The sequence below is a fragment of the Equus przewalskii genome, chromosome 14, assembly GCF_037783145.1.
Source record: "Equus przewalskii isolate Varuska chromosome 14, EquPr2, whole genome shotgun sequence".
In the NCBI taxonomy this organism is placed as follows: Eukaryota; Metazoa; Chordata; class Mammalia; order Perissodactyla; family Equidae; genus Equus; species Equus przewalskii.
Genome location: NC_091844.1, coordinates 12141574 through 12159654, shown reverse-complemented (window position 1 = coordinate 12159654; position 18081 = coordinate 12141574). Strand labels below are relative to the sequence as shown.

At 46.4% G+C, this 18081-nt stretch overlaps 1 protein-coding gene across 15 annotated transcripts in view; it reads left to right on the top strand.

Moving 5' to 3' along the window:
- Positions 1-17827, top strand: part of NCAPH (non-SMC condensin I complex subunit H) — a 34040-nt gene extending 16213 nt beyond the window's left edge. For 9 of the 15 annotated variants that reach the window (XM_070573565.1, XM_070573561.1, XM_070573552.1 and 6 more), the window contains 11 exons: positions 660-751; positions 1550-1755; positions 5751-5899; positions 6536-6642; positions 6982-7104; positions 9473-9583; positions 10722-10904; positions 11958-12071; positions 13586-13677; positions 14106-14181; positions 17379-17827. In XM_070573565.1, the coding sequence (XP_070429666.1) occupies positions 660-751; positions 1550-1755; positions 5751-5899; positions 6536-6642; positions 6982-7104; positions 9473-9583; positions 10722-10904; positions 11958-12071; positions 13586-13677; positions 14106-14181; positions 17379-17486 (1361 nt within the window). In that variant the 3' untranslated portion in view covers positions 17487-17827. Of the gene's footprint in view, positions 1-659; positions 752-1549; positions 1756-5750; positions 5900-6535; positions 6643-6981; positions 7105-9472; positions 9584-10721; positions 10905-11957; positions 12072-13585; positions 13678-14105; positions 14195-17378 lie in introns of all 15 variants that reach the window. The other 6 variants (XM_070573557.1, XM_070573556.1, XM_070573564.1 and 3 more) reach the window with 1 other exon arrangement.
- Positions 17828-18081: the final 254 nt, after the last annotated feature.

Sequence of the window (18081 nt, the reverse complement as noted above, 5' to 3'; positions counted from 1 at the left end):
TCCATGTGCGCCCCGGCCCCACCCCGGGGGGATCATCTGAGAATGTTGTGACAGGCACAGGTGAGGTTGGAGGCCAGGCGAGAATGGCATCGCTGTTCGAGTGTGGAATCATTTTTGTGTGTTGTGTGAACTTGATCCTCCCTCTCCGGTAACACACACAGATGCTACGGTGCCCCTTCTCATCCTTTCTCTTGTTTAAATTTTGCGAAGTTTAACTATTTTGTGCTAAGAGCCTATTTTTCGAGTTTATGCTCTCAGCTGGGCCGCTTTTCCTTTGAGGAGGGTAATCCGTAGCTGACTCAGTTTGGGATGAGACAAGCAGCATCGCTGACTGGTTGTGCTCTCAGTACTCTGGAAGGAAGGGTTTTTGTTTCCCGCACGGGCATGGAGTCCATTTCAGAGTCAAATGCCGGTGCTTCAGGTTTCTACCCTAGTGTTTGCCACGTCTTGGAATGCCAGTGTGGAGCCCGCCTCCAGCGTGGGTCTGTGCCTGAGCATCTGCCCTGTCCCTGGAGAGCAGTCTGTGACACAGAGCTTGGTGCCAGAGAACAAGAGGGGACTGTACCTCTCTTCTCCTCAGTGCTGCTCTGGTCGTTCCGAGGGCGTGAAGCGTGTGCTGCATCCACCTCTGATCTCTGTGCAATCTTCCTGTCCTCCAGCGCCCTTGCAGCAGTGTGCCGAAGATCGCCAGATCTGCCCTTCCCTGGCCGGCTTCCAGTTCACTAATTGGGACAGTGAAACACATAATGAGGTGTGGTCAACTTTTGGACTTCTAAAGGCTCTGGGCCTTTCTCCAACAGCTGGTGGTTTCAGTGAGATGGCCCAAGACATGTTCTGCCCAATGGGAACCAAAACTGTGGCGTTATTTTTATTTAGCCAAGAGTACAGAAAATATTTCCTTTGGCACTTCTTTAGGGACCAAAACCTGGGGGGTAGGAATGGGGTTATGAACTCCAGCAGGAGCACTAGGTAGCCACATGAATCCTGAGATCTGCTTCGTGTCCCCTCTTCTCTGCTTCCCTAGGGTGAGGCAGCCCTGCCGTTCTGGGTGCACATTTTTTATCAGGTTTACTCTTGAACATGGTTATCCCAGTGGCCTTTGGTCTTAGGCTGCTGTCAAGCTCGAGGAATTTCCTGCTCTTTGGGGTCGAGTCCCTTGGCACAGAGCTTCCTGAGAAATTGTCATGTGTAAAGCTTTCCTCTGTGTATTTTTAGCATGGCCCCCTTTAGCCTGCTTACTACCACTTCCAAAATAAATGATCTCCATGGAAAACTGCTTTCTCTAAACATGCAGTTAATGGATACAGATTCCTGTTCCATGTTTTAGAAAATGTGCCTAATAACAATACAGCTTCATCCTGTGCCACACAATATAAACTTCCTCAGCGCTTTACTGTCATGAGAACACTGGCCCTGGGGGATGGGGAGGGGAGGAGGCTGGAAACTGGAATTTAGGGGGAGAAGGCACGTCCAGTGAGGCCGTTCCCCCGGCGGTGACTGGGGAGTCTCTGGGGAAGGGGAGTACTAGAGAAGCCTCTCTCCCCTCCAGTCGGTGTCGGCCCTGGTAGACAAGTTTAAGAAGAATGACGAGGTGTTCGACATCAACGCCGAGGTGGAGGAGAGTGACTGCGGGGACTTCCCAAAGGGGCCCCTGGAGGACGACTTTGATGATAATGATGAACCTGACCACACCACAGCTGGGGATCCCGAAGAAGTCAGGAGCTCAGAGGAGCCCTGCCACGTTCAGAGCTGCCAGTAAGGCTGTCAGGACTGTGGGAATTGTTCCCATAGGAGTTTCCCGTAGTTCTTAACAGAGTCCCTGCTGGGACAATCTAATTTCATCTCTGTGATTGGCTGGACTCGTGCGCCGAGTTGTCCACTCAGGCCGAGCCATTCTGACTCACGGTGGAATCACACCTGCCTTGAGTGTTTGCTCAGCCAGTAACTGGTTATAAAACTGACATTGCAGGAGTTTAGGTAGGACTGAAATATGTAAAGTGCTGGAACAAAGTACCAGGGATATAGTAGCTGCTTCAGTGCTGGCCGTTGTTACCGCTTGCATTTTAGTAGCATGGAGCGCATTCCCTCTCGACACTGCATTTAGTCTGGCTTTTGACTAAATCACTCCAGATCAGTTATAGACAGAAATAGGCTTGTGTGTTGCTTAGAGAAAAAAAGTGGCCCCTGCCTGAAAGGTCAGGCAGAGAGGGGGTTGGGCAGTGCTGGGTTATCAGATAGACAGACCGGGCATGAGCAGAGCAGAGAAAAAAATTTTTTTTTGAGGAAGATTAGCCCTGAGCTAACATCTGCTGCCAATCTTCCTGTTTTTGCTGAGGAAGACTGGCCCTGGGCTAACATCCGTGCCCATCTTCCTCTACTTTATATGTGGGACGCCTACCACAGCATGGCTTGACAAGCAGTGTCATGTCCGCACCTGGGATCCGAACCAGCGAACCCCGGGCCACCGAAGCGGCACATGCGCACTTACCTGCTGCACCACCGGGCCGGCCCCCGGAGCAGAGAAAATGAAAGAAGCAAATTGAGCATATTGAGTGGGAGGGGAGGTGGGAGAATTGGTCTATAGTGATTTAAATTTTTAATTATTCTAGGAAGTATCATAAGAAAAATCAGAACTTTGTTGGCTTGTATATAACTTAATAGATTGATACTGTTTTAATTTTGGATATCATTTGGAAGCGGGCCCCCACAATGCTGTAGAGCCGAGGGCCTCTAAAGGTTTTGAATGGGTTTGGATGTAGGACGTTCCGCTAGAACGAGCAGACACTCTGCTAACTCCTGGGCCTTTGGCAGCAGCTTTGAAAGCCCAGGACTGGGGACAGCCAAGCTGGCTTAGTAGGGGTAAAACTTTAGAAGTTGTCCTATAGTTTCCCACTGAAGCAAAAATCCCTTTAAGAGCATTGCTTGACTGTGTCCAGGATAAGAGATTGCTTTCTTGAGCTCAATTTTTCTGCCAAGGTGGGAAATGATCAGATTCATAATGTCTCTTCAAATCCAAGTAGAGGTCGAGGGACTGAACGTTTGGCACCTCAAGGCAAAATTACCCATCTAGGTCTGTGGGCTCCCTCCTCACTGATTTGTGCTATCGGTATACCTGCAATTTTGTGTCTGCTCCCAACCTATCTTCTAAGAGGTGAGAAATGGTAGGCCAGTTGGTGGGATGAGGTCTTTTAATATCATTTTCAAATGTCAAAGGAGCTATCGCTTTTCCTAAAGAGTGAGGTGACATCTGAGGAACTGAGGGTAGCAAAGGGCTGTAGTCATTTTCATTTTTTTATAACTATAGATGGTTATTTTGAGCAAATTTTGCACAAAAGTCTCCATTTCTCTCCCAAGTTTCGAACAGAACAAAATCTTGGAATCCATCCTACTGAGTGCATTAAGGGCAGGGGCTTAGATTCCAGTCTCAGGTTTTGTCCATCTTGAAATCCCCTACCCTTGGTATGATGCTGGCCTTTCCTGAGAGCTCAGGAAGTGTTTAAACTGAAGACTTGACTCTGCCATGGATAGCTGTGAGATGTGGGGTAAGTGGCATTACCTTTTAGGGTCTTTTTCTCATCCATAAAATGAAGGGTTGAGACTAGATGATAATAGTACTATCTGATGTTTATTGAGTACCTTATTGCTCTGGATTTGTGCCAGACACAGTGCCGGGTACCTTACCTGCATTATTTCACATCATTTATGTATAAAATGTAATCAATCCTTGTGACAACCTGTAATCTGGTCCTGTTATCCCCATTTTATAGATGGGAAAACAAGCTCGGAGGGCTTAAGCAATAGGGTGGAGCTGGGACTCGCCCAGCACCTTTGACCAATCCTGGCTGCACATAATGGGCGTTGGATGGCAGGCTCCACCCCAGACCACTTAACTGAGGGTCTCTGAGGCCAGGCTCTGCATCACTACTTTCCCAAATGTCCCTGGGTGATTGTTCTGTGCACCCAGGGTCTTTGAGGGCTTCTTTAGCTCAAGGTGGGGTAGGGGCAAAGCCAAATTATAAATACAGTGTTACATAAGATGCCCCATGTTATTGGTCCCTGGATGGCAACACTTTGACAAGTGTGCACATCATACATTAAGAAGGATACGTCTGAGAAAGTGCTTTATGTCCAAGAGCATCTTGGCTGCACTCCTCTGTCCTGCAGCAGTGGGCCCGGTGTTCTCTAGCTGGTCTCAGTGTGCACACACGCCTTTATAAGAGGCTCACTGTGGTTAAAGACCACAGCCTGCTCCGTGCCTGCAAGAATGAGGCATTCTGCTGCGTGTGGGGTGATGTGCTAGGAGCCAGCTGGGAGGAAACCGTTGACCTGCAGGTTTTAGTGCAGCATGACTGAACTGGTGCTGAATAGAAGGAAAGGCTGTATGTTTGGGGCCTGGGGTGGGTGTGTAGAAGAAATAAAGAGCTCCTCCACAGGGATTAGAGAAGTTTGATGGGGAGACTGGGTTAAGTTAGTTGTTGAGTGGGGGAGTTGGGACCAGTAGGGTGCCCTCCACATAGCATTGTGTATTGAGAGAATTATTAAATGGCTAGAGTTCAAGCCTCCAGGGCCTCAGGCCAGCTTTGGACCCCCAACTCTCAGAGGATGGGAGCCAAGCTCTTTATAGCTTTGCCCGTAAGTTCCCAATAAGTTCTCAGCCCAACTGCCAAAACTTTAACAGAAGAGTATCCATGAGAATTGAGGGAATGCTGCTGAAGCTGTCTTCTTTCGCCTCCTGGAGTTCACCATGCATACAGTCTAGCTGATAACGTAGGTTAGGCATTCTACAGACTAGACTAGAAATGTGAATTTTTTAGTATATTTTCATTTTTTAAATTATTAATTACACAAAAATACAGTTTCCTGGTTTTTAAGAAAAGATTCTATAGATAAGGCAAAGTCCCCTTTTAAAGCTTTTTTAGCTTATTCCATAAGGCGTAATATAGAGGATTGATATTTATGGCTCAATACAGGTAAAAGCCCGTCACCGTCTGAAGTTTCCCTGTTGTCTTTACCTTCAGAGGGCAGTGTAGCAGCACTGATGTGCTTTCTGCTGAGTCAGAGGCCTTTAGGAGAAAGCTCCTTCACATTCTAGTACCTGGGCAGAAAGAGTGAAAAACCAAACCGAAGCCACCATGCTGGACCCGCCAGTTAGACACGTCTCACGCAGCAAAGATTTGAGCTAGATGGCTGAGCAGATGGAGAATGGGGGATCCCAGTCATCTGGGGGACATAGATTAGAGTAGCATCTTTTTCACTTTTAGTAGGAACCACAGCAGGGCTAGTGGAGCCGTCATTTACAGAAGGACGGTGAAGAAAGAATGAGATACTGTCATCCGTGTGGCAGGGAGCCTGAAGCTGGGATTCAGGGAATTGTGGCCAACTCCCTGCTCTCCTGCTAGCTGTGTAGTCTTGTGTAAAAACTGAACTTCTTTCTACCTCTGTTTTCTTGTCTCTCACATGGGTAAACTTGTATTTTATGAAGCCCTTTGAAATATCCAAAGTATTTGTGTAGGTATGATCATATTGTTATAAAATTAAGAGAAGCAAAAACACTTGGATGAAGTACAGGCTCAGGAGTTGTGATGAAGTATTTATACTGGGCTTCCTCTAGAAATGTGGCTCATTTGTGGAAAGGTAGGCAGGAAGAGCCTTCACCTGTATCATATGCTGCCTTACATGTAAATACACAATTATGAATATCGACATGGATGTCACTGTACATGTAAGAACATGATTTCATGTGTTTACAGGGAAGAAATGATTCCCCTTGGGGATGGAGACATTAGGACCATGTGCCCTCTTCTTTCCATGAAACCTGGAGAATATTCTTATTTCAGTCCCCGTACCATGTCAATGTGGGCTGGCCCGGATCACTGGCGCTTTAGACCCCGACACAAACGTATGTACTTCTAGATGAAACTTGAAGAAAAGAGATCATGTAGATGACCAGCCAGTCAGTAGTTCAGTTGAGGAAGGGAAATGCCAGTCGTTGTCCTATTGCATCTCCTGATAAGCTGAAGAAGCATACAGAGATAAGCCAGCCTCCGGCTTGGGCAGTCAGTTGGCCCGGTCTAGGATGAGGGGTCAGTTGAGATTGAGGCCTCTGAGTGGGAAGAGTGAGCACCTGGAGTCAGGAAGGCGGGGCTCATGACTTTGTCCTACCCACGAGCAGCCCCGTGACTTCGAACAGTGGCCATAGGTGGGAATGACCACCGGGCTCAGAGGGCCCACGTGAGTTACTGCACAAGGCAGTACACTGCAGACCTCTGAGGGGCTCTGCCAGCGTCATGTGTTTGCATTCTGTCTTTGAAAAGAAGGGATTAATTAGCATATCCCTTTATTGTGTTTTAGCAAAAACACAAATTATAAGTTACGGATGAAAATTAGGTAAATGATTTGCCTTTCCTGGTGTGTTGTGATGCTCAGACATAAATGCTGTCTTACAGCTGATAAGGCTGTCAGTAGATCTTGGGAGGGGGTAAGTAACGTAGGCCTCAAAGGTGAACAGTGTTGACATCTGTGTCCATTTCTGCAGACGATGCTGCCTCACAAGCAGAGAACAGAAAGAAGAGTACAAAGAAAGATTTTGAAATCGACTTTGATGATGATATTGACTTTGATGTGTATTTTCAAAAAACAAAGGTTTGTGCTGGATTTATCATTTGTGCCTCCTTAAATTACTCTTTGCACTCCTCTTTCCATTTTAGATGTGATTTTTAAAAATTCGTTGTAAATTTAACTCTTAGAGTAAACATATGGCTTCATTCTCCCTTCATCCCTAGAGGAATTGAGAAACAGTCCCAAACTCAGTGGCACAGAGAATCAAGTTCAGAATATGAAAAATGTCTAGGAAAATTACTCTTTTATACAGAACTGGAAACTCTGATGATAGACTAGTGCTGAAGCTCCTTCCAAAAAGAAAGTTGACCATTTTTATTAAAGACACCTAAAAACTACTTTTTTCTTTTTTTTAATTACTAGGCTGCTACTATTCTGTCCAAGTCCACTTTAGAGAACCAGAGTTGGAGAGCCACCACTCTTCCTACGGATTTCCACTACGAGACTAATGATCTTGTCCAGCTGCATCTCAAACCAGGCACCAGGGTAAGGCTGCTCCTGCTTCCTCAAGGCCACTGTTGTTGAGCTTGTTTATATCATTGGAGGTATCAAGTGGCTGGTAGCATGACTGTCAGACAGTGCCTTTGAGGAAAAGGACAGGGTGTAAGGAGGAATGTGTGTCAGCCAAGGGGAGTTACTGGAAGATCAAGTCTAAAGGGATCAAACTGAAAGATCAAAACTAAAGGGAAAAGCTTATAAGCTAGAGGCACCTAAAGATTTGGAGGTACCTCACCTGGTTAGGATGCTAGATGGACTGAGGCCGGCCTACATGCTGAAATGTTAGAGGGATAAACATAAAATCGTTTGTTGAATTTTTTACAAGATGTTAGTTATTTCTTGATTCTCTCACTTTCTCATTGAAGTTGTGGATTCACTAGCCAGATGTCCTCTCCAGCCCACGTTGCCTCCCTCATGATCTAGGTGGAGACTCAAGCCCACTGCGACACCTCAATTACTGTTCACTTCGTTTGCCTCTTCACTTTGTTTGCCTGTGGCTCTTTTGGTGATGCTAGTAGCAAGCGCATGTCCTGTTGCTAGGTAACCAGGCAGTGGTTCATGCTAAGTTCTGTTTTATCTGGACTCTGCTCATTTGCGTTCCTGGTTGTTTTCATCTTGTGTCAGGTATACAAACAGCTTACGGTTTCTTCTTCCTCATTTTGCCTGTTTCTCTACAAGGTCTTAATGATATGTAAACAGTTCCCTGAAATCATTGATATCTCACATTCTGTTTTTATAAACCAACCCTGATATAATTTTCTTTTTAATCAATACTATTCATTTAACAGAAATACTCTTTAAAGTGTAGAAAGAACTAATATAATGTTATGTGTCAATTTTTGTCACTAAAAAGAAAAAAATGCAGAAAGATGCAAAATGGTAGCAGTAGTAGCAGCTATGGCTACGGTCAGGATTGGTTAGATGCCAGCAGCAGCTTGCTCTAATCTGAAAATACAGTGCTGAGGCAGAGGAGCAAGCCAAGCTGCTGGGAGCTGAAGCAAGATAGTAGGACACTTCGCCAAACCTGGCCCAGCCTCCAGCGGTCTTCTGTGCCAAAAGCCACCTTCCCTCCCTCCAGCCCTTATTTTGAGCGTTTGAAGAATTTGGCCTAAGTGGTAATTTGCATTTTCAGAAGTGAAGGTGATAGAACAAAGTCATTGGATCGTTGCACTCCAGGGGTGGATTTTTGGGTTTTTATTTTTCCCATAATTGTTTCTTATAGAGAAAAGAACTTCTCCGTCTGATTATCCACAGGACCAAGTTTCCCTGTGTGTAGTAGGGCAGCCAAGCAGCAAGAGCCAGAGATCCCTCATCCTTCCAGCAGAGCAGTAGTAGGAAATGCCTGTTGAACACTGGAAAGTAAACCCTGGATTATTAAACATTCTGTATGGCTAGAGACCATACAGATCAACCATTCATCCAGTTTAACATCTTAAAGGGTGATTCTGATAGCAACCAGCCAACACACGAGTGGGCACATATCCTTCCTGAAACATCTCTTGTAGGCTGTGGACAGCTTAGAGTGTGTCCAGAGGAGAGTATTCCAGATGGATAGGCATTTAGGAATTGTGTCACGAGGAACAGTGGAAGAAAGTGGGCATTTCTTAATTCAATAAATATCCATGTTTAATATTATTTTTGGATTTGTACTGCAAAAACATTGTTTTTTGGCTGCTTTTGGAGTATATCATTCTATTAAAATATTCAGTGTGCTTTTGTAAATTGTACGCACCTTTAACCCCATTTTCTTCACCCCACAGACACATATGCCAGGTAAAAGTCACTGGTCTAAGGGTCTGCAACTATCTGAAGGACTGTGGTCAATAGGCACTCCCAAGAGGGGAGACAGACCTGTTCTGCGAGGCTCTGGAGGGCGGAATAAGAGACCGTGGGTGTAACGACTGGGAGAAGAGCTGGGTGTTTCTCCCTGTAGCTGTGTAGGGAGCAGTGATGGCCCCACGAGTGGGCAGGCTGCTTATGACTGACACCAGTGATCGAGTTTCCTATCAGAACTGTTCAAGCAGCAGCAAGTTGACTTCTTTTCAGATAGCTATGGGCAGTTTTATTTTTAATGAAGGAACCCTTTTTCAAATAAAATTGTGTGCAGACTTAATTGCAACCCAGCTGCTCTGGTTCGTGTGGGACAGACGCAGGCTCTGCACCCTGCCACGCTGGGCTTGCTCTAGCACGGAAGTGTGCAGTTGAAACGTCGGTTGGATTAGATGACTTCTCAGGGCCCTCACAACTCTAAAATTTTAGGACATTGACCGTAGGGACTAAGATTATTTCCCCAACCTCTCGTAGTAGCTGCTTTTCTAGAAATTGCTTTCTGTACTTGTTCTTTCTTTCATTCTAGTTACTTAGAATGGCCCAAGGCGAGAGGACAGGGACCGTGCATTATGAAGAAATTGGAGACTATGATTACAACAACCCGAACGACACCTCCAACTTCTGCCCTGGATTACAGGTAAAGGGGGAAGAGCTCGTCCTCTCTCCTAAGCAGAAGAGTCTCTTTCCTGCTCCCCATCTGCCCCTTTCCTCTATATTGGAAGGCTGTAGGAAATGCTGAATCACACGGCATTTACGGCTGCCTGCCCTGCCCCAGGCCTCAGGGTACTGAGCAGAGCTGAGACAACAGCCACCACCTTGGCCTGCCTTACTTTGAGCCCTGCGTGCAGGAAAAGGTGGATGTACTCCAGGAAGCCAGTCAACGTGAGAGGGAGTCTTCACCTGTGCAAAGCACTCTTTTTGGCTATTTTGGGATTTCAGAGGAAAAGAAACACTCTTCCTGCTCTTAGGAACTAATATTTTGCCTGGGGAAACAAAACATATATATATGAAGATGGTGTGTCCTAATGAGGTACATCTCAGGAGACCAGGCTTGGAGCTCTGCTTTGGTTCTCATGCTGTGAACTTGTGCAAGCTACCCTTCATCTTCAGACCTTGGTTAGACTAAATAATCTCAATATTCCATGTGAGTCTGCAGGTGGGACAGCAAATGTAAGTCACAGATGGGGAAATATTGGCCTCATCTTGTCCCTGTGTGTGGGGAAAGGGAAAAGAATTGGAAGAAGAGTTTATTCACCTTATTTTCTCACTCGGAGGAGAGTTAGGTGGTTATATTTTTGTGAAACCCAGACTGATCTCTGACCAGTGCCTCTCAAACTTTGAGTGTGTGTAAGACTCACCTGGAGAGCCTATTAAAAAACGAGTTCCTGGGCCCCACCCCAGAGATCTGATCTGTTCCCACTGGGCTCCGTCCCAGAACAACTTCTCACCTGCTGCCAGCCGGCCAACACGTCACATCTCTGGTGTTTCAGGAATACTTTCTGTAAAATGGAATCCTAGATTTGTTAGAAGCAAAGGGGACACTGTGGCAGTTGCGATTATTGAGTTCCTTTTCTCACTCCAGAGGTCTTAGTCAATAGGTACCTCCCTAGTAGGGTTTATGTGCAACAGGAAGATAACTAGAGGCACCTAGAAGTCCATCTGAGGCTTGACTCACTGCTGCTCTGCTCTTGGTATGTAAATACAGAGTCTGTTTCGAAGGTATTTCTAAGCCCCTCAGACAGCTGCTTCCAAACTTGAGCTGTTTCCTTGCCCAGGCTGCAGACAGTGATTCTGAAGAGTCAGATGACTTATTTGTGGGACCAGTTGGGACCCTTGACCTTACACCTGATCCTCACCATCCACCTAAGACAACACAGGAAAACGATGACCTGCCTGAAGTCCAAGGATTAGATATCACCACTTACGGGGAGTCCAATCTGGTAGCGGAGCCTCAGAAGGTAAAGATAAAGCCAAGAATTATATTTTGTGTATATATATTTTTTCTTTCTTTCTTTCTTTCTTTTTTTTTTTTGGTGAGGAAGACTGGCCCTGAGTTAACAACCATTGTCAATCTTCCTCTTTTTGGTTGAGGAAGACTGTCACTGAGCTAACATCTGTGCCAATCTTGCTCTATTTTGTGTGTGGGACGCTACCACAGCCTGACTTGATGAGCGGTGCATAGGTCCATGCCCAGGATCTGAACCCATGAGCCCTGGGCCACTGAAGTGGGACTTGTGAACTTAACCACTATGCCATTGGGCCAGCCCCAAGAATTATATTTTATATTGTTTGCCTGAGATCTGTTTAATTTGCCTCCTGTATTGGTCTGAGCTTGATTTGTTTTCTTCTCACTTTTAACCTATTGCTCTCCAAGTGGCTGATTCTTGCATAGAGCTGTAGGGAATGAGCTGATGCTAATTAGCCGTGTGTGGAACTAGGCATCTCTCCAAAGTTCGTGATCAACCATAGGACTAGGGGTGAGCCAGTCACACAAGTAGAGTTGTGTGAATGAAGGCTGTAGGCAGTGAAAATGGGTTTCTGTGTTGCTTGGGTGCGGCCAGCTATTTGGCTCTGGAAAATCTTGGCCAGATTCAACTCATTGAATTCTTTTTTTTTTTTTTTTTCCCCTGCTTTATCTCCTCAAATCCCCCCTGGTACATAGTTGTGTATCTTAGCTGCAGGTCCTTCTAGTTGTGGCATGTTCATTGAATTCTTGTGCATTAAGCATCTATGTGTTCCATATCAGGTGACAGGCCTGGTGCTTTCGTATGTATTGGACTCATTTATCTCTTTCACACTGGAATGCCAGGTTAGCTTTAATGTAGATTATACTTGATCAAAAAGAAATTAGATGGAAGTGAGGGACTCTATGTTAGTATGTCCAAAGAAAGCTCTGTGACTCTGTGGTTTTAACTAGATTTTCTTCGAGCCCAGACTTTTATTTTATATTGAGTTGATGGTAAATGTTTCTTTCATTTGCTTACTTTTACTTTGTCACATACCTATTTCAGGTAAATAAAATTGAAATTCATTATGCCAAGACTGCCAAAAAGATGGACATGAAGAAGTTGAAGCAGAGCATGTGGCATTTGCTGGCAGACTCCTCAAAGCAAGCAGATGCCGAGGTAACGGGTCATGCTTTCTCTCCAGGTGCCTGGCATGTAGGAAGGGGGCGGCTGATGTCTAAGGCTGCAGGATGAGTCTAGCTAATGCAGAGAGCGTTCATTCAGAAACACGAGGAGGACATCACACCTCTGAGAGAGAAAGGAACTGCTCATATGAGCAGGCAGGTCACGCAAAAGGTGATACAGATGGTAAACTGGTACCCAGGAGGTCATTCAGCCTTGCTGGTAATCAAAAAACACAAAGCATCTTTATGCTGCTTTAAAATCAATGTTTTTCAGTATGGAGTTGAGAAAAAATTGGACTGCTTATTCGCTGTTGGTGCAATTTAAGTTGATAAATGACCCTTTTAGATAGCACATTTCTAACATCTCAGGAGCCATAAAATGTTTAAGCCCTTTGATTTAATAATTCTGATTTGGGAAATGTATTCTAAGCAGGAAAGAAATGTAAAAAAATTATTATGCTGTCAAATTGTCTCTTTCTCCTTCAGGGCAAGGTGAAAGCTTGATTAACTTGTTCCAACTAAGTGGACCTCTGAGTTAACTAGAATCCCTCCATCTCCTCTTCTGCTCAGAGAATGTTTTGAGCTTTCCAATCCCAACCCCTTCTCTTATACCCTCTCCTGCTGGCTGAGAAGTGAAAATTCATGGTTTGATCGAGGACCCTGAGCTGTGTAGTTTTGGATGTCAGATAAAGCTTCTGTCATATTCACAAGGTTTTATCAAACTCAAATGGAATGGGATGCAAATGTAAGAGAAATGTGCTTTTTAAAAAGTAGGAAGGGGGTTCTGCTTAACCTTTGAATTTAAACAACTTATACTCTCTTCTCCAGGGAGTCTGGTTAATTAAAGGTTTATTTAAAAAAAAAAAACCAACCTTATATTAAGAAACTATTCTAACACATTTAAAAGTGGGGAGAACATAGAATAGTGTAAGGGACACCAACTTCCAATAATTATCAGTGTTTTATCTATCGTGTCACCCAGTGCTGTCCCCACTACCTGTACACGTTCTGAGTTATTTTAGTGCAAATACCAGACACATCCTTTCATAGCTGCTTGCCTGCCAGCAAAGAGGCAGCCCCTGTTTTGTGCCTGTGTGTGTGTGTAAGTGGAAAGCGTAAGTCTACTTTTAGATGTGGATTCTGTGCTGCCCTTGCCTATGGAGTCCAGTTGAAGCTATAAGTGGTCATGGCTTGTTGTTTTGTCATTTCTTTCCCTTTTTTCACAGGGACCTTAGAAGCCTTTTTGCAATTTTTCCTTTACTGGGATTGTGCTGGCCATTGACATCCATGTTTACCATCATTTGGTAAATGCCAGTGTCATGGTCCAGGGCTGCGGTACTGAGTCCCTTTTGTGAATCTTTTTTCTTCAAAATATAACTGAGAAATTGTTTTGGTTTTGTTCAGATATAGACTTTTCTTTTTGGAGATACAACTTTGCAAGTTTATGTTGCTCTCTCAAAAGTGACCTGGTCCCAAATGTGTGATGTGTAAATGTCCTCCTTCTGTTAGGCAAACCACAGAGAAACTGGGGAAGAGGAGCAGCCGGTGGAGGTGGCCAACGGGAAGACGCTCAGCAGGCTCACAAAGGACCTGCAGAAGAGGTGTGTGCCAGCAACCGTGGGGACGCTGCCGTCTCCTCCGGGTCCCGGCCGAGAGTGCTCCAGCCTGGGCTGTCAGTGAGACCCAAGCCCCTGCACCCCGCCTGCTGTTTTAACGCTCCTAGCAGCTCTTCTCTTCTCTGCATTGAGAAATGAGTTAACATAGACTAACTTTAAAAGGCATTTTTCTGCACCAATGGCTGGAATGGAATAGGCGATATTTTATTTCCAAATGAGAAACTGGACAAACCTGCTTGTAAAATGTATCTGAAACATTTCTTTCTTTCTCATTAGTTTATTCATCGGACACGTGTGTCTACAGTTGATGAAAGAGCCTTTGTTTCTAGCATTGCATTGCTCCTCAGCCTTTCTCTAAGATCACGTGTAGAATTGCAGTGACCTGGCTAAATACTCACCTCTTTGTTTCGCAGCCTACCTCCCGTCATGGCTCAGAACCTCTCTGTACCTCTGGCCTTTGCCTGCCTCCTACATTTAGCCAATGAAAAGGTGGGTAAATCTGGTAAGCACAGGAGTATTCTCTATTTGTGTCAACCTGTTTGAGCTTTTTATTAGATCTTTCATGGGCAACCTCATAGGATATCTTAAATACAGTGACTTATGCAATACTTTTAACCCAGAGGATTGACCAGGCACCTCGAAGTACCTTAGGAAAAGGCCATCAGGTGTGATTAGCAATGAAAATAATGAGGAGGACCCAAATGGGAAAATTTTAGATACTGAAATTGTGATTTCTCAGTTCCCAACCTGAAAACACAAGTCCTTTTATATCATTGGCTGTCAAGGGCTTTAAAGGCCAAATTCTACCAGCGCCAAAGTCAAGACACATGGGAAACGTGGACAAGAGAAGGGAGAGGGGAGAGGCGAGGATGAAAGGGAGACAGACGCAGGGAGAGAGAGTACTAAGATATGGAGGCAACGGCCAGCAAGGTGGAGCCACCAAGAGCAGTGAAAGTCTTGGGAATAGATATCTTTCACAAGGAAGGTGACAGCAGGAGTGCCAACTGTGACAGTGTGCCAGGCTCCTCATCGTGCAACGCCAGCCAACAGAGCTGAGCAGCTATGGGGCAGTTACTGAAGGAGGAGGCAGAGATTGTCTTCTTAGGAGCCTCTTGATACTACCTGGGAGGCACCCCAGGGAGGCAGCCGGTAAACCCATACGTTTGATACTGCTTGAGACTTGATGTCCTTCAGAGTCCCCAGGCAGCTGGTCCCTAACACTGACTTTGGCACTTGATGTGGAGGCTCATGGCCTGGGCTGTGGCATATGCCATGAGCATCACTAGGGCTGGTGGTGCCTAGCTGCCACTGGTCACTGCCAGGGCAGATTCTAACCCTTCTCTTAGACGGGTGCTCTGCCCTGGAGGGGAGAGGCGGTATTAGACTGTGATGCCTATCTGAACCTTGAGGTACAGTTTGAGAGGGTTGATTAGATTGTGATGGAGTGGTAGCAAAAAGGGGGTGCTGGTAGAAGCACCCAGGATTTTCTGTGTGCCAGTGTCTGACCTCTGGCCCCATAATGAAATCAAGAGCAGTGATGATTGGCTCCATTTCCCAGGTCTGGCTGTGCTTTGGATTGACTGTCAGGCCCGAAGCAGGGACGTTCCCCTGTAGGGTGGCCTATAGCACAGCTGCCAACCAATCCCAGTGGACCTACCACCGGGAATCAGGGACCACTTTTTCTCTTGCCAGTTTCTAAGCTCATGACCTCGCTGAAGAAGAAACTGTCCATTTGGCAGAAGGTAGTTTCGATTTTGGGTGGAGAACAGATGTAGCAGGGCCACTGAGCCGGACCACGTGCTGTGTGTGTTCGACTGTGGTGCTGTTGGTCCTGAAAGCACCATCTGGGTATTCACAACTGAGGCCTGAACAAAATAACCCCACTTAGCTCCCAAGAGTGAACAATTATGCATCAGCCATCGTGGATGGTTGGCGCCTGGGGAATGCTGAGCTCGCGTGGCTGCTGGTTAAAGGCAGTGAGCAGCAGTGGCTGACTGGAGAGATGACGTGTCCCGTTCCGAAGTCATGACGGCAAGGCTGGGGGGCGTGCAGCATGTGTGTGGTTGTGGGAGATGGTCGTGAGAATGTGTCCATGTGATTCCTGACGCAGCCCAAAGTATCTGAGGTCAGAAGCAAACTACGTGAAGAAAGAATGACTAAGAGAAAAAAAAACAAATAAAAAGATCTATCGTTATCCTGACAAGAAATCCACAAGTGGCTCTGAAGAGGATTCCCCATCTGAGGAAGGGCTCACACAAGCCATGCAGCTGTCTGACGTTCACAAGTGTCGCTGCTAAGCTTTTCTGGGGGAGGCTGGAATTGCACACCATCCTCACGGACGGAGGTGCTGGGGGTCTCCCGCTGCGTGTGATCTCCTGGCACTCACAGGCTCCTGAAATGTCTGGTGCCTCCAAAGCTCAGAAACTTATCTGGAGTCTAATTTAAGAGGGTTACAGGTTTCACTCAGGTGGGCCAGTCTGAGAATCAGTGCTGCCCTGGGTTGTGTCTCTCCACGGAAACCTGCCCTCCCCTGTGAGAGAGCAGCCCTCTGGCCCTCACTAGCTTCCCAGCCAAACGGAGCCAATGGAACTACTCAGAAGCATTGTCATGCCCTGGCTTCCCCAAGGCCGGCCATGTCACGTCAGCTCCAGCGCTGCTCCGCTGCCCTCAGCAGCAGGGCCTGCTTTGCTTGTTTTGCTGTAATTGAGTCTCTCTCTAAGGGGCCTCAGAGCGCTCAGCATTTGAAGAAGAGGGAGATGACCCCAGATGACCTGTGGGGCTGAGTGCTGAGGCCATTATGGGGCCTGGATGTGGGCTGTTTGAGGAGATTTGACTGGTAACATTGGCCCTGAGAGTCACCACGCTAATCCATAGAGATGTGTGAGAACTCAGAGCCACCAGGAGAATTCTCACGAATTCTTAGTGCCAGAGCATGGTCCTCTTTTTGGCCTACTTTCTCCTGGTCTTTCACTCCTGTCTGGATTCTTTGTCAGCCACTCTGGTCACGAGCTTTCCCCAACAGATGTGTGGTGTGATGGGTCTTGGGATCCATGATAGATGTCGGGCCCTCTGCCTCCATGGCCCTGAGTGCCAGGAGTGTGTGACTCATTAGCCAAAGCTAACCAACTTCTGGAAGCTGAAGTCACCCCTGGGAGGTGGTGAAGTTAAGCAAGAAGGACTTCTGACAATCATTTAGTCTGAGGGAACAATCGCCTGGGATTGGTGGAGAATTCATGGGGTAGGAGGGTGGGGGAAGAATTGGGAGGTAGGGAAAAGGCCTGTGCAGAGATGGGAGAGCGAGAGGCTGTTGTGGACGTCACCAAGGGGGTGAGGTTTATGGGGCAGGATGCGGAGGCCCTGGAAAAGGCCACGTGTAGACAGGGCTCCTGGTGGCCTCCCCATCCACTTCCCTTACTCCTTCCAGGGCAAACAGCTTAGCTCTTGGGCCCTTTAGAGGGAGAACCAGAGCCAGAGAAGGCTTGCTTTTTGGGTTTTTTGCCCTGTGGTTGGCAAGGATTTGGAACCAGCTTTATCATGCAAATGATATTTGCTGTGACATAATTTTACTTGTAATCTTGGAACAAACCTCATTCTTGTAGTCACTACTTTGCTACCTTGATTAGAATTTGTTTTGATTCTGGTGTTCTCAGTGTACCAAAGTTCACGTGTGTTTGATCTTTCTTCAGAATCTAGAGCTGGAAGGAAACAAGGATCTTTCTGACGTCTTTGTGAGGCAAGAGGATGAGTCCTCCAGTAAGCAGGCGGCAGCAGGGGCCACTTCACCTGTTCAGTGACCGGGACGTCTCCACTCTGGGTGTCGTAGTGTCTAGGGCACGTGGCGTGGCTGTAGCCACTGCCCAAGTGCCTCTGTCTGTCCTCAACTAACGTCTTCTGTCTTGGGGTGACCACCTAGGAGGGAGGAGACGGTGGGGATATCGTGTCCATTCTTTGTATCCGTGTCTAGTTTTCATCTCCTGAGTTGATCTGTTTTCCTCCACACCTTACTCTCGTAGAAGATCATGTCCCAGGAGGCACTTGTCCTGTAGCAGCCACCTAATCCATGTACATAAAGTATATCATAGTGCACTTATAGATGTATGTATAATGCTTAAAAATAAAATCATGCGGAAAAATACGCTTGGCAAAATATTTGAGTGCCCACTAGATAAGTGTTAGACCCGGTCCTTGTGCTCAGGGAGATGCAGTCTTGTTAGCTGGACAGGACACCCACATGTCGGTAGAAGGCAGGAAGTGCTTGGCGGCTGAGATGACTCGTCTTGTAGCAGACGGGAGGAGAGAATTCACTGGCTGGAGATTCCGATTTTGAGATTGGTCCATTGGGCCTATGAATTCTGCTGGAGGACAATGGTAGTAAAAATTGCTAACATT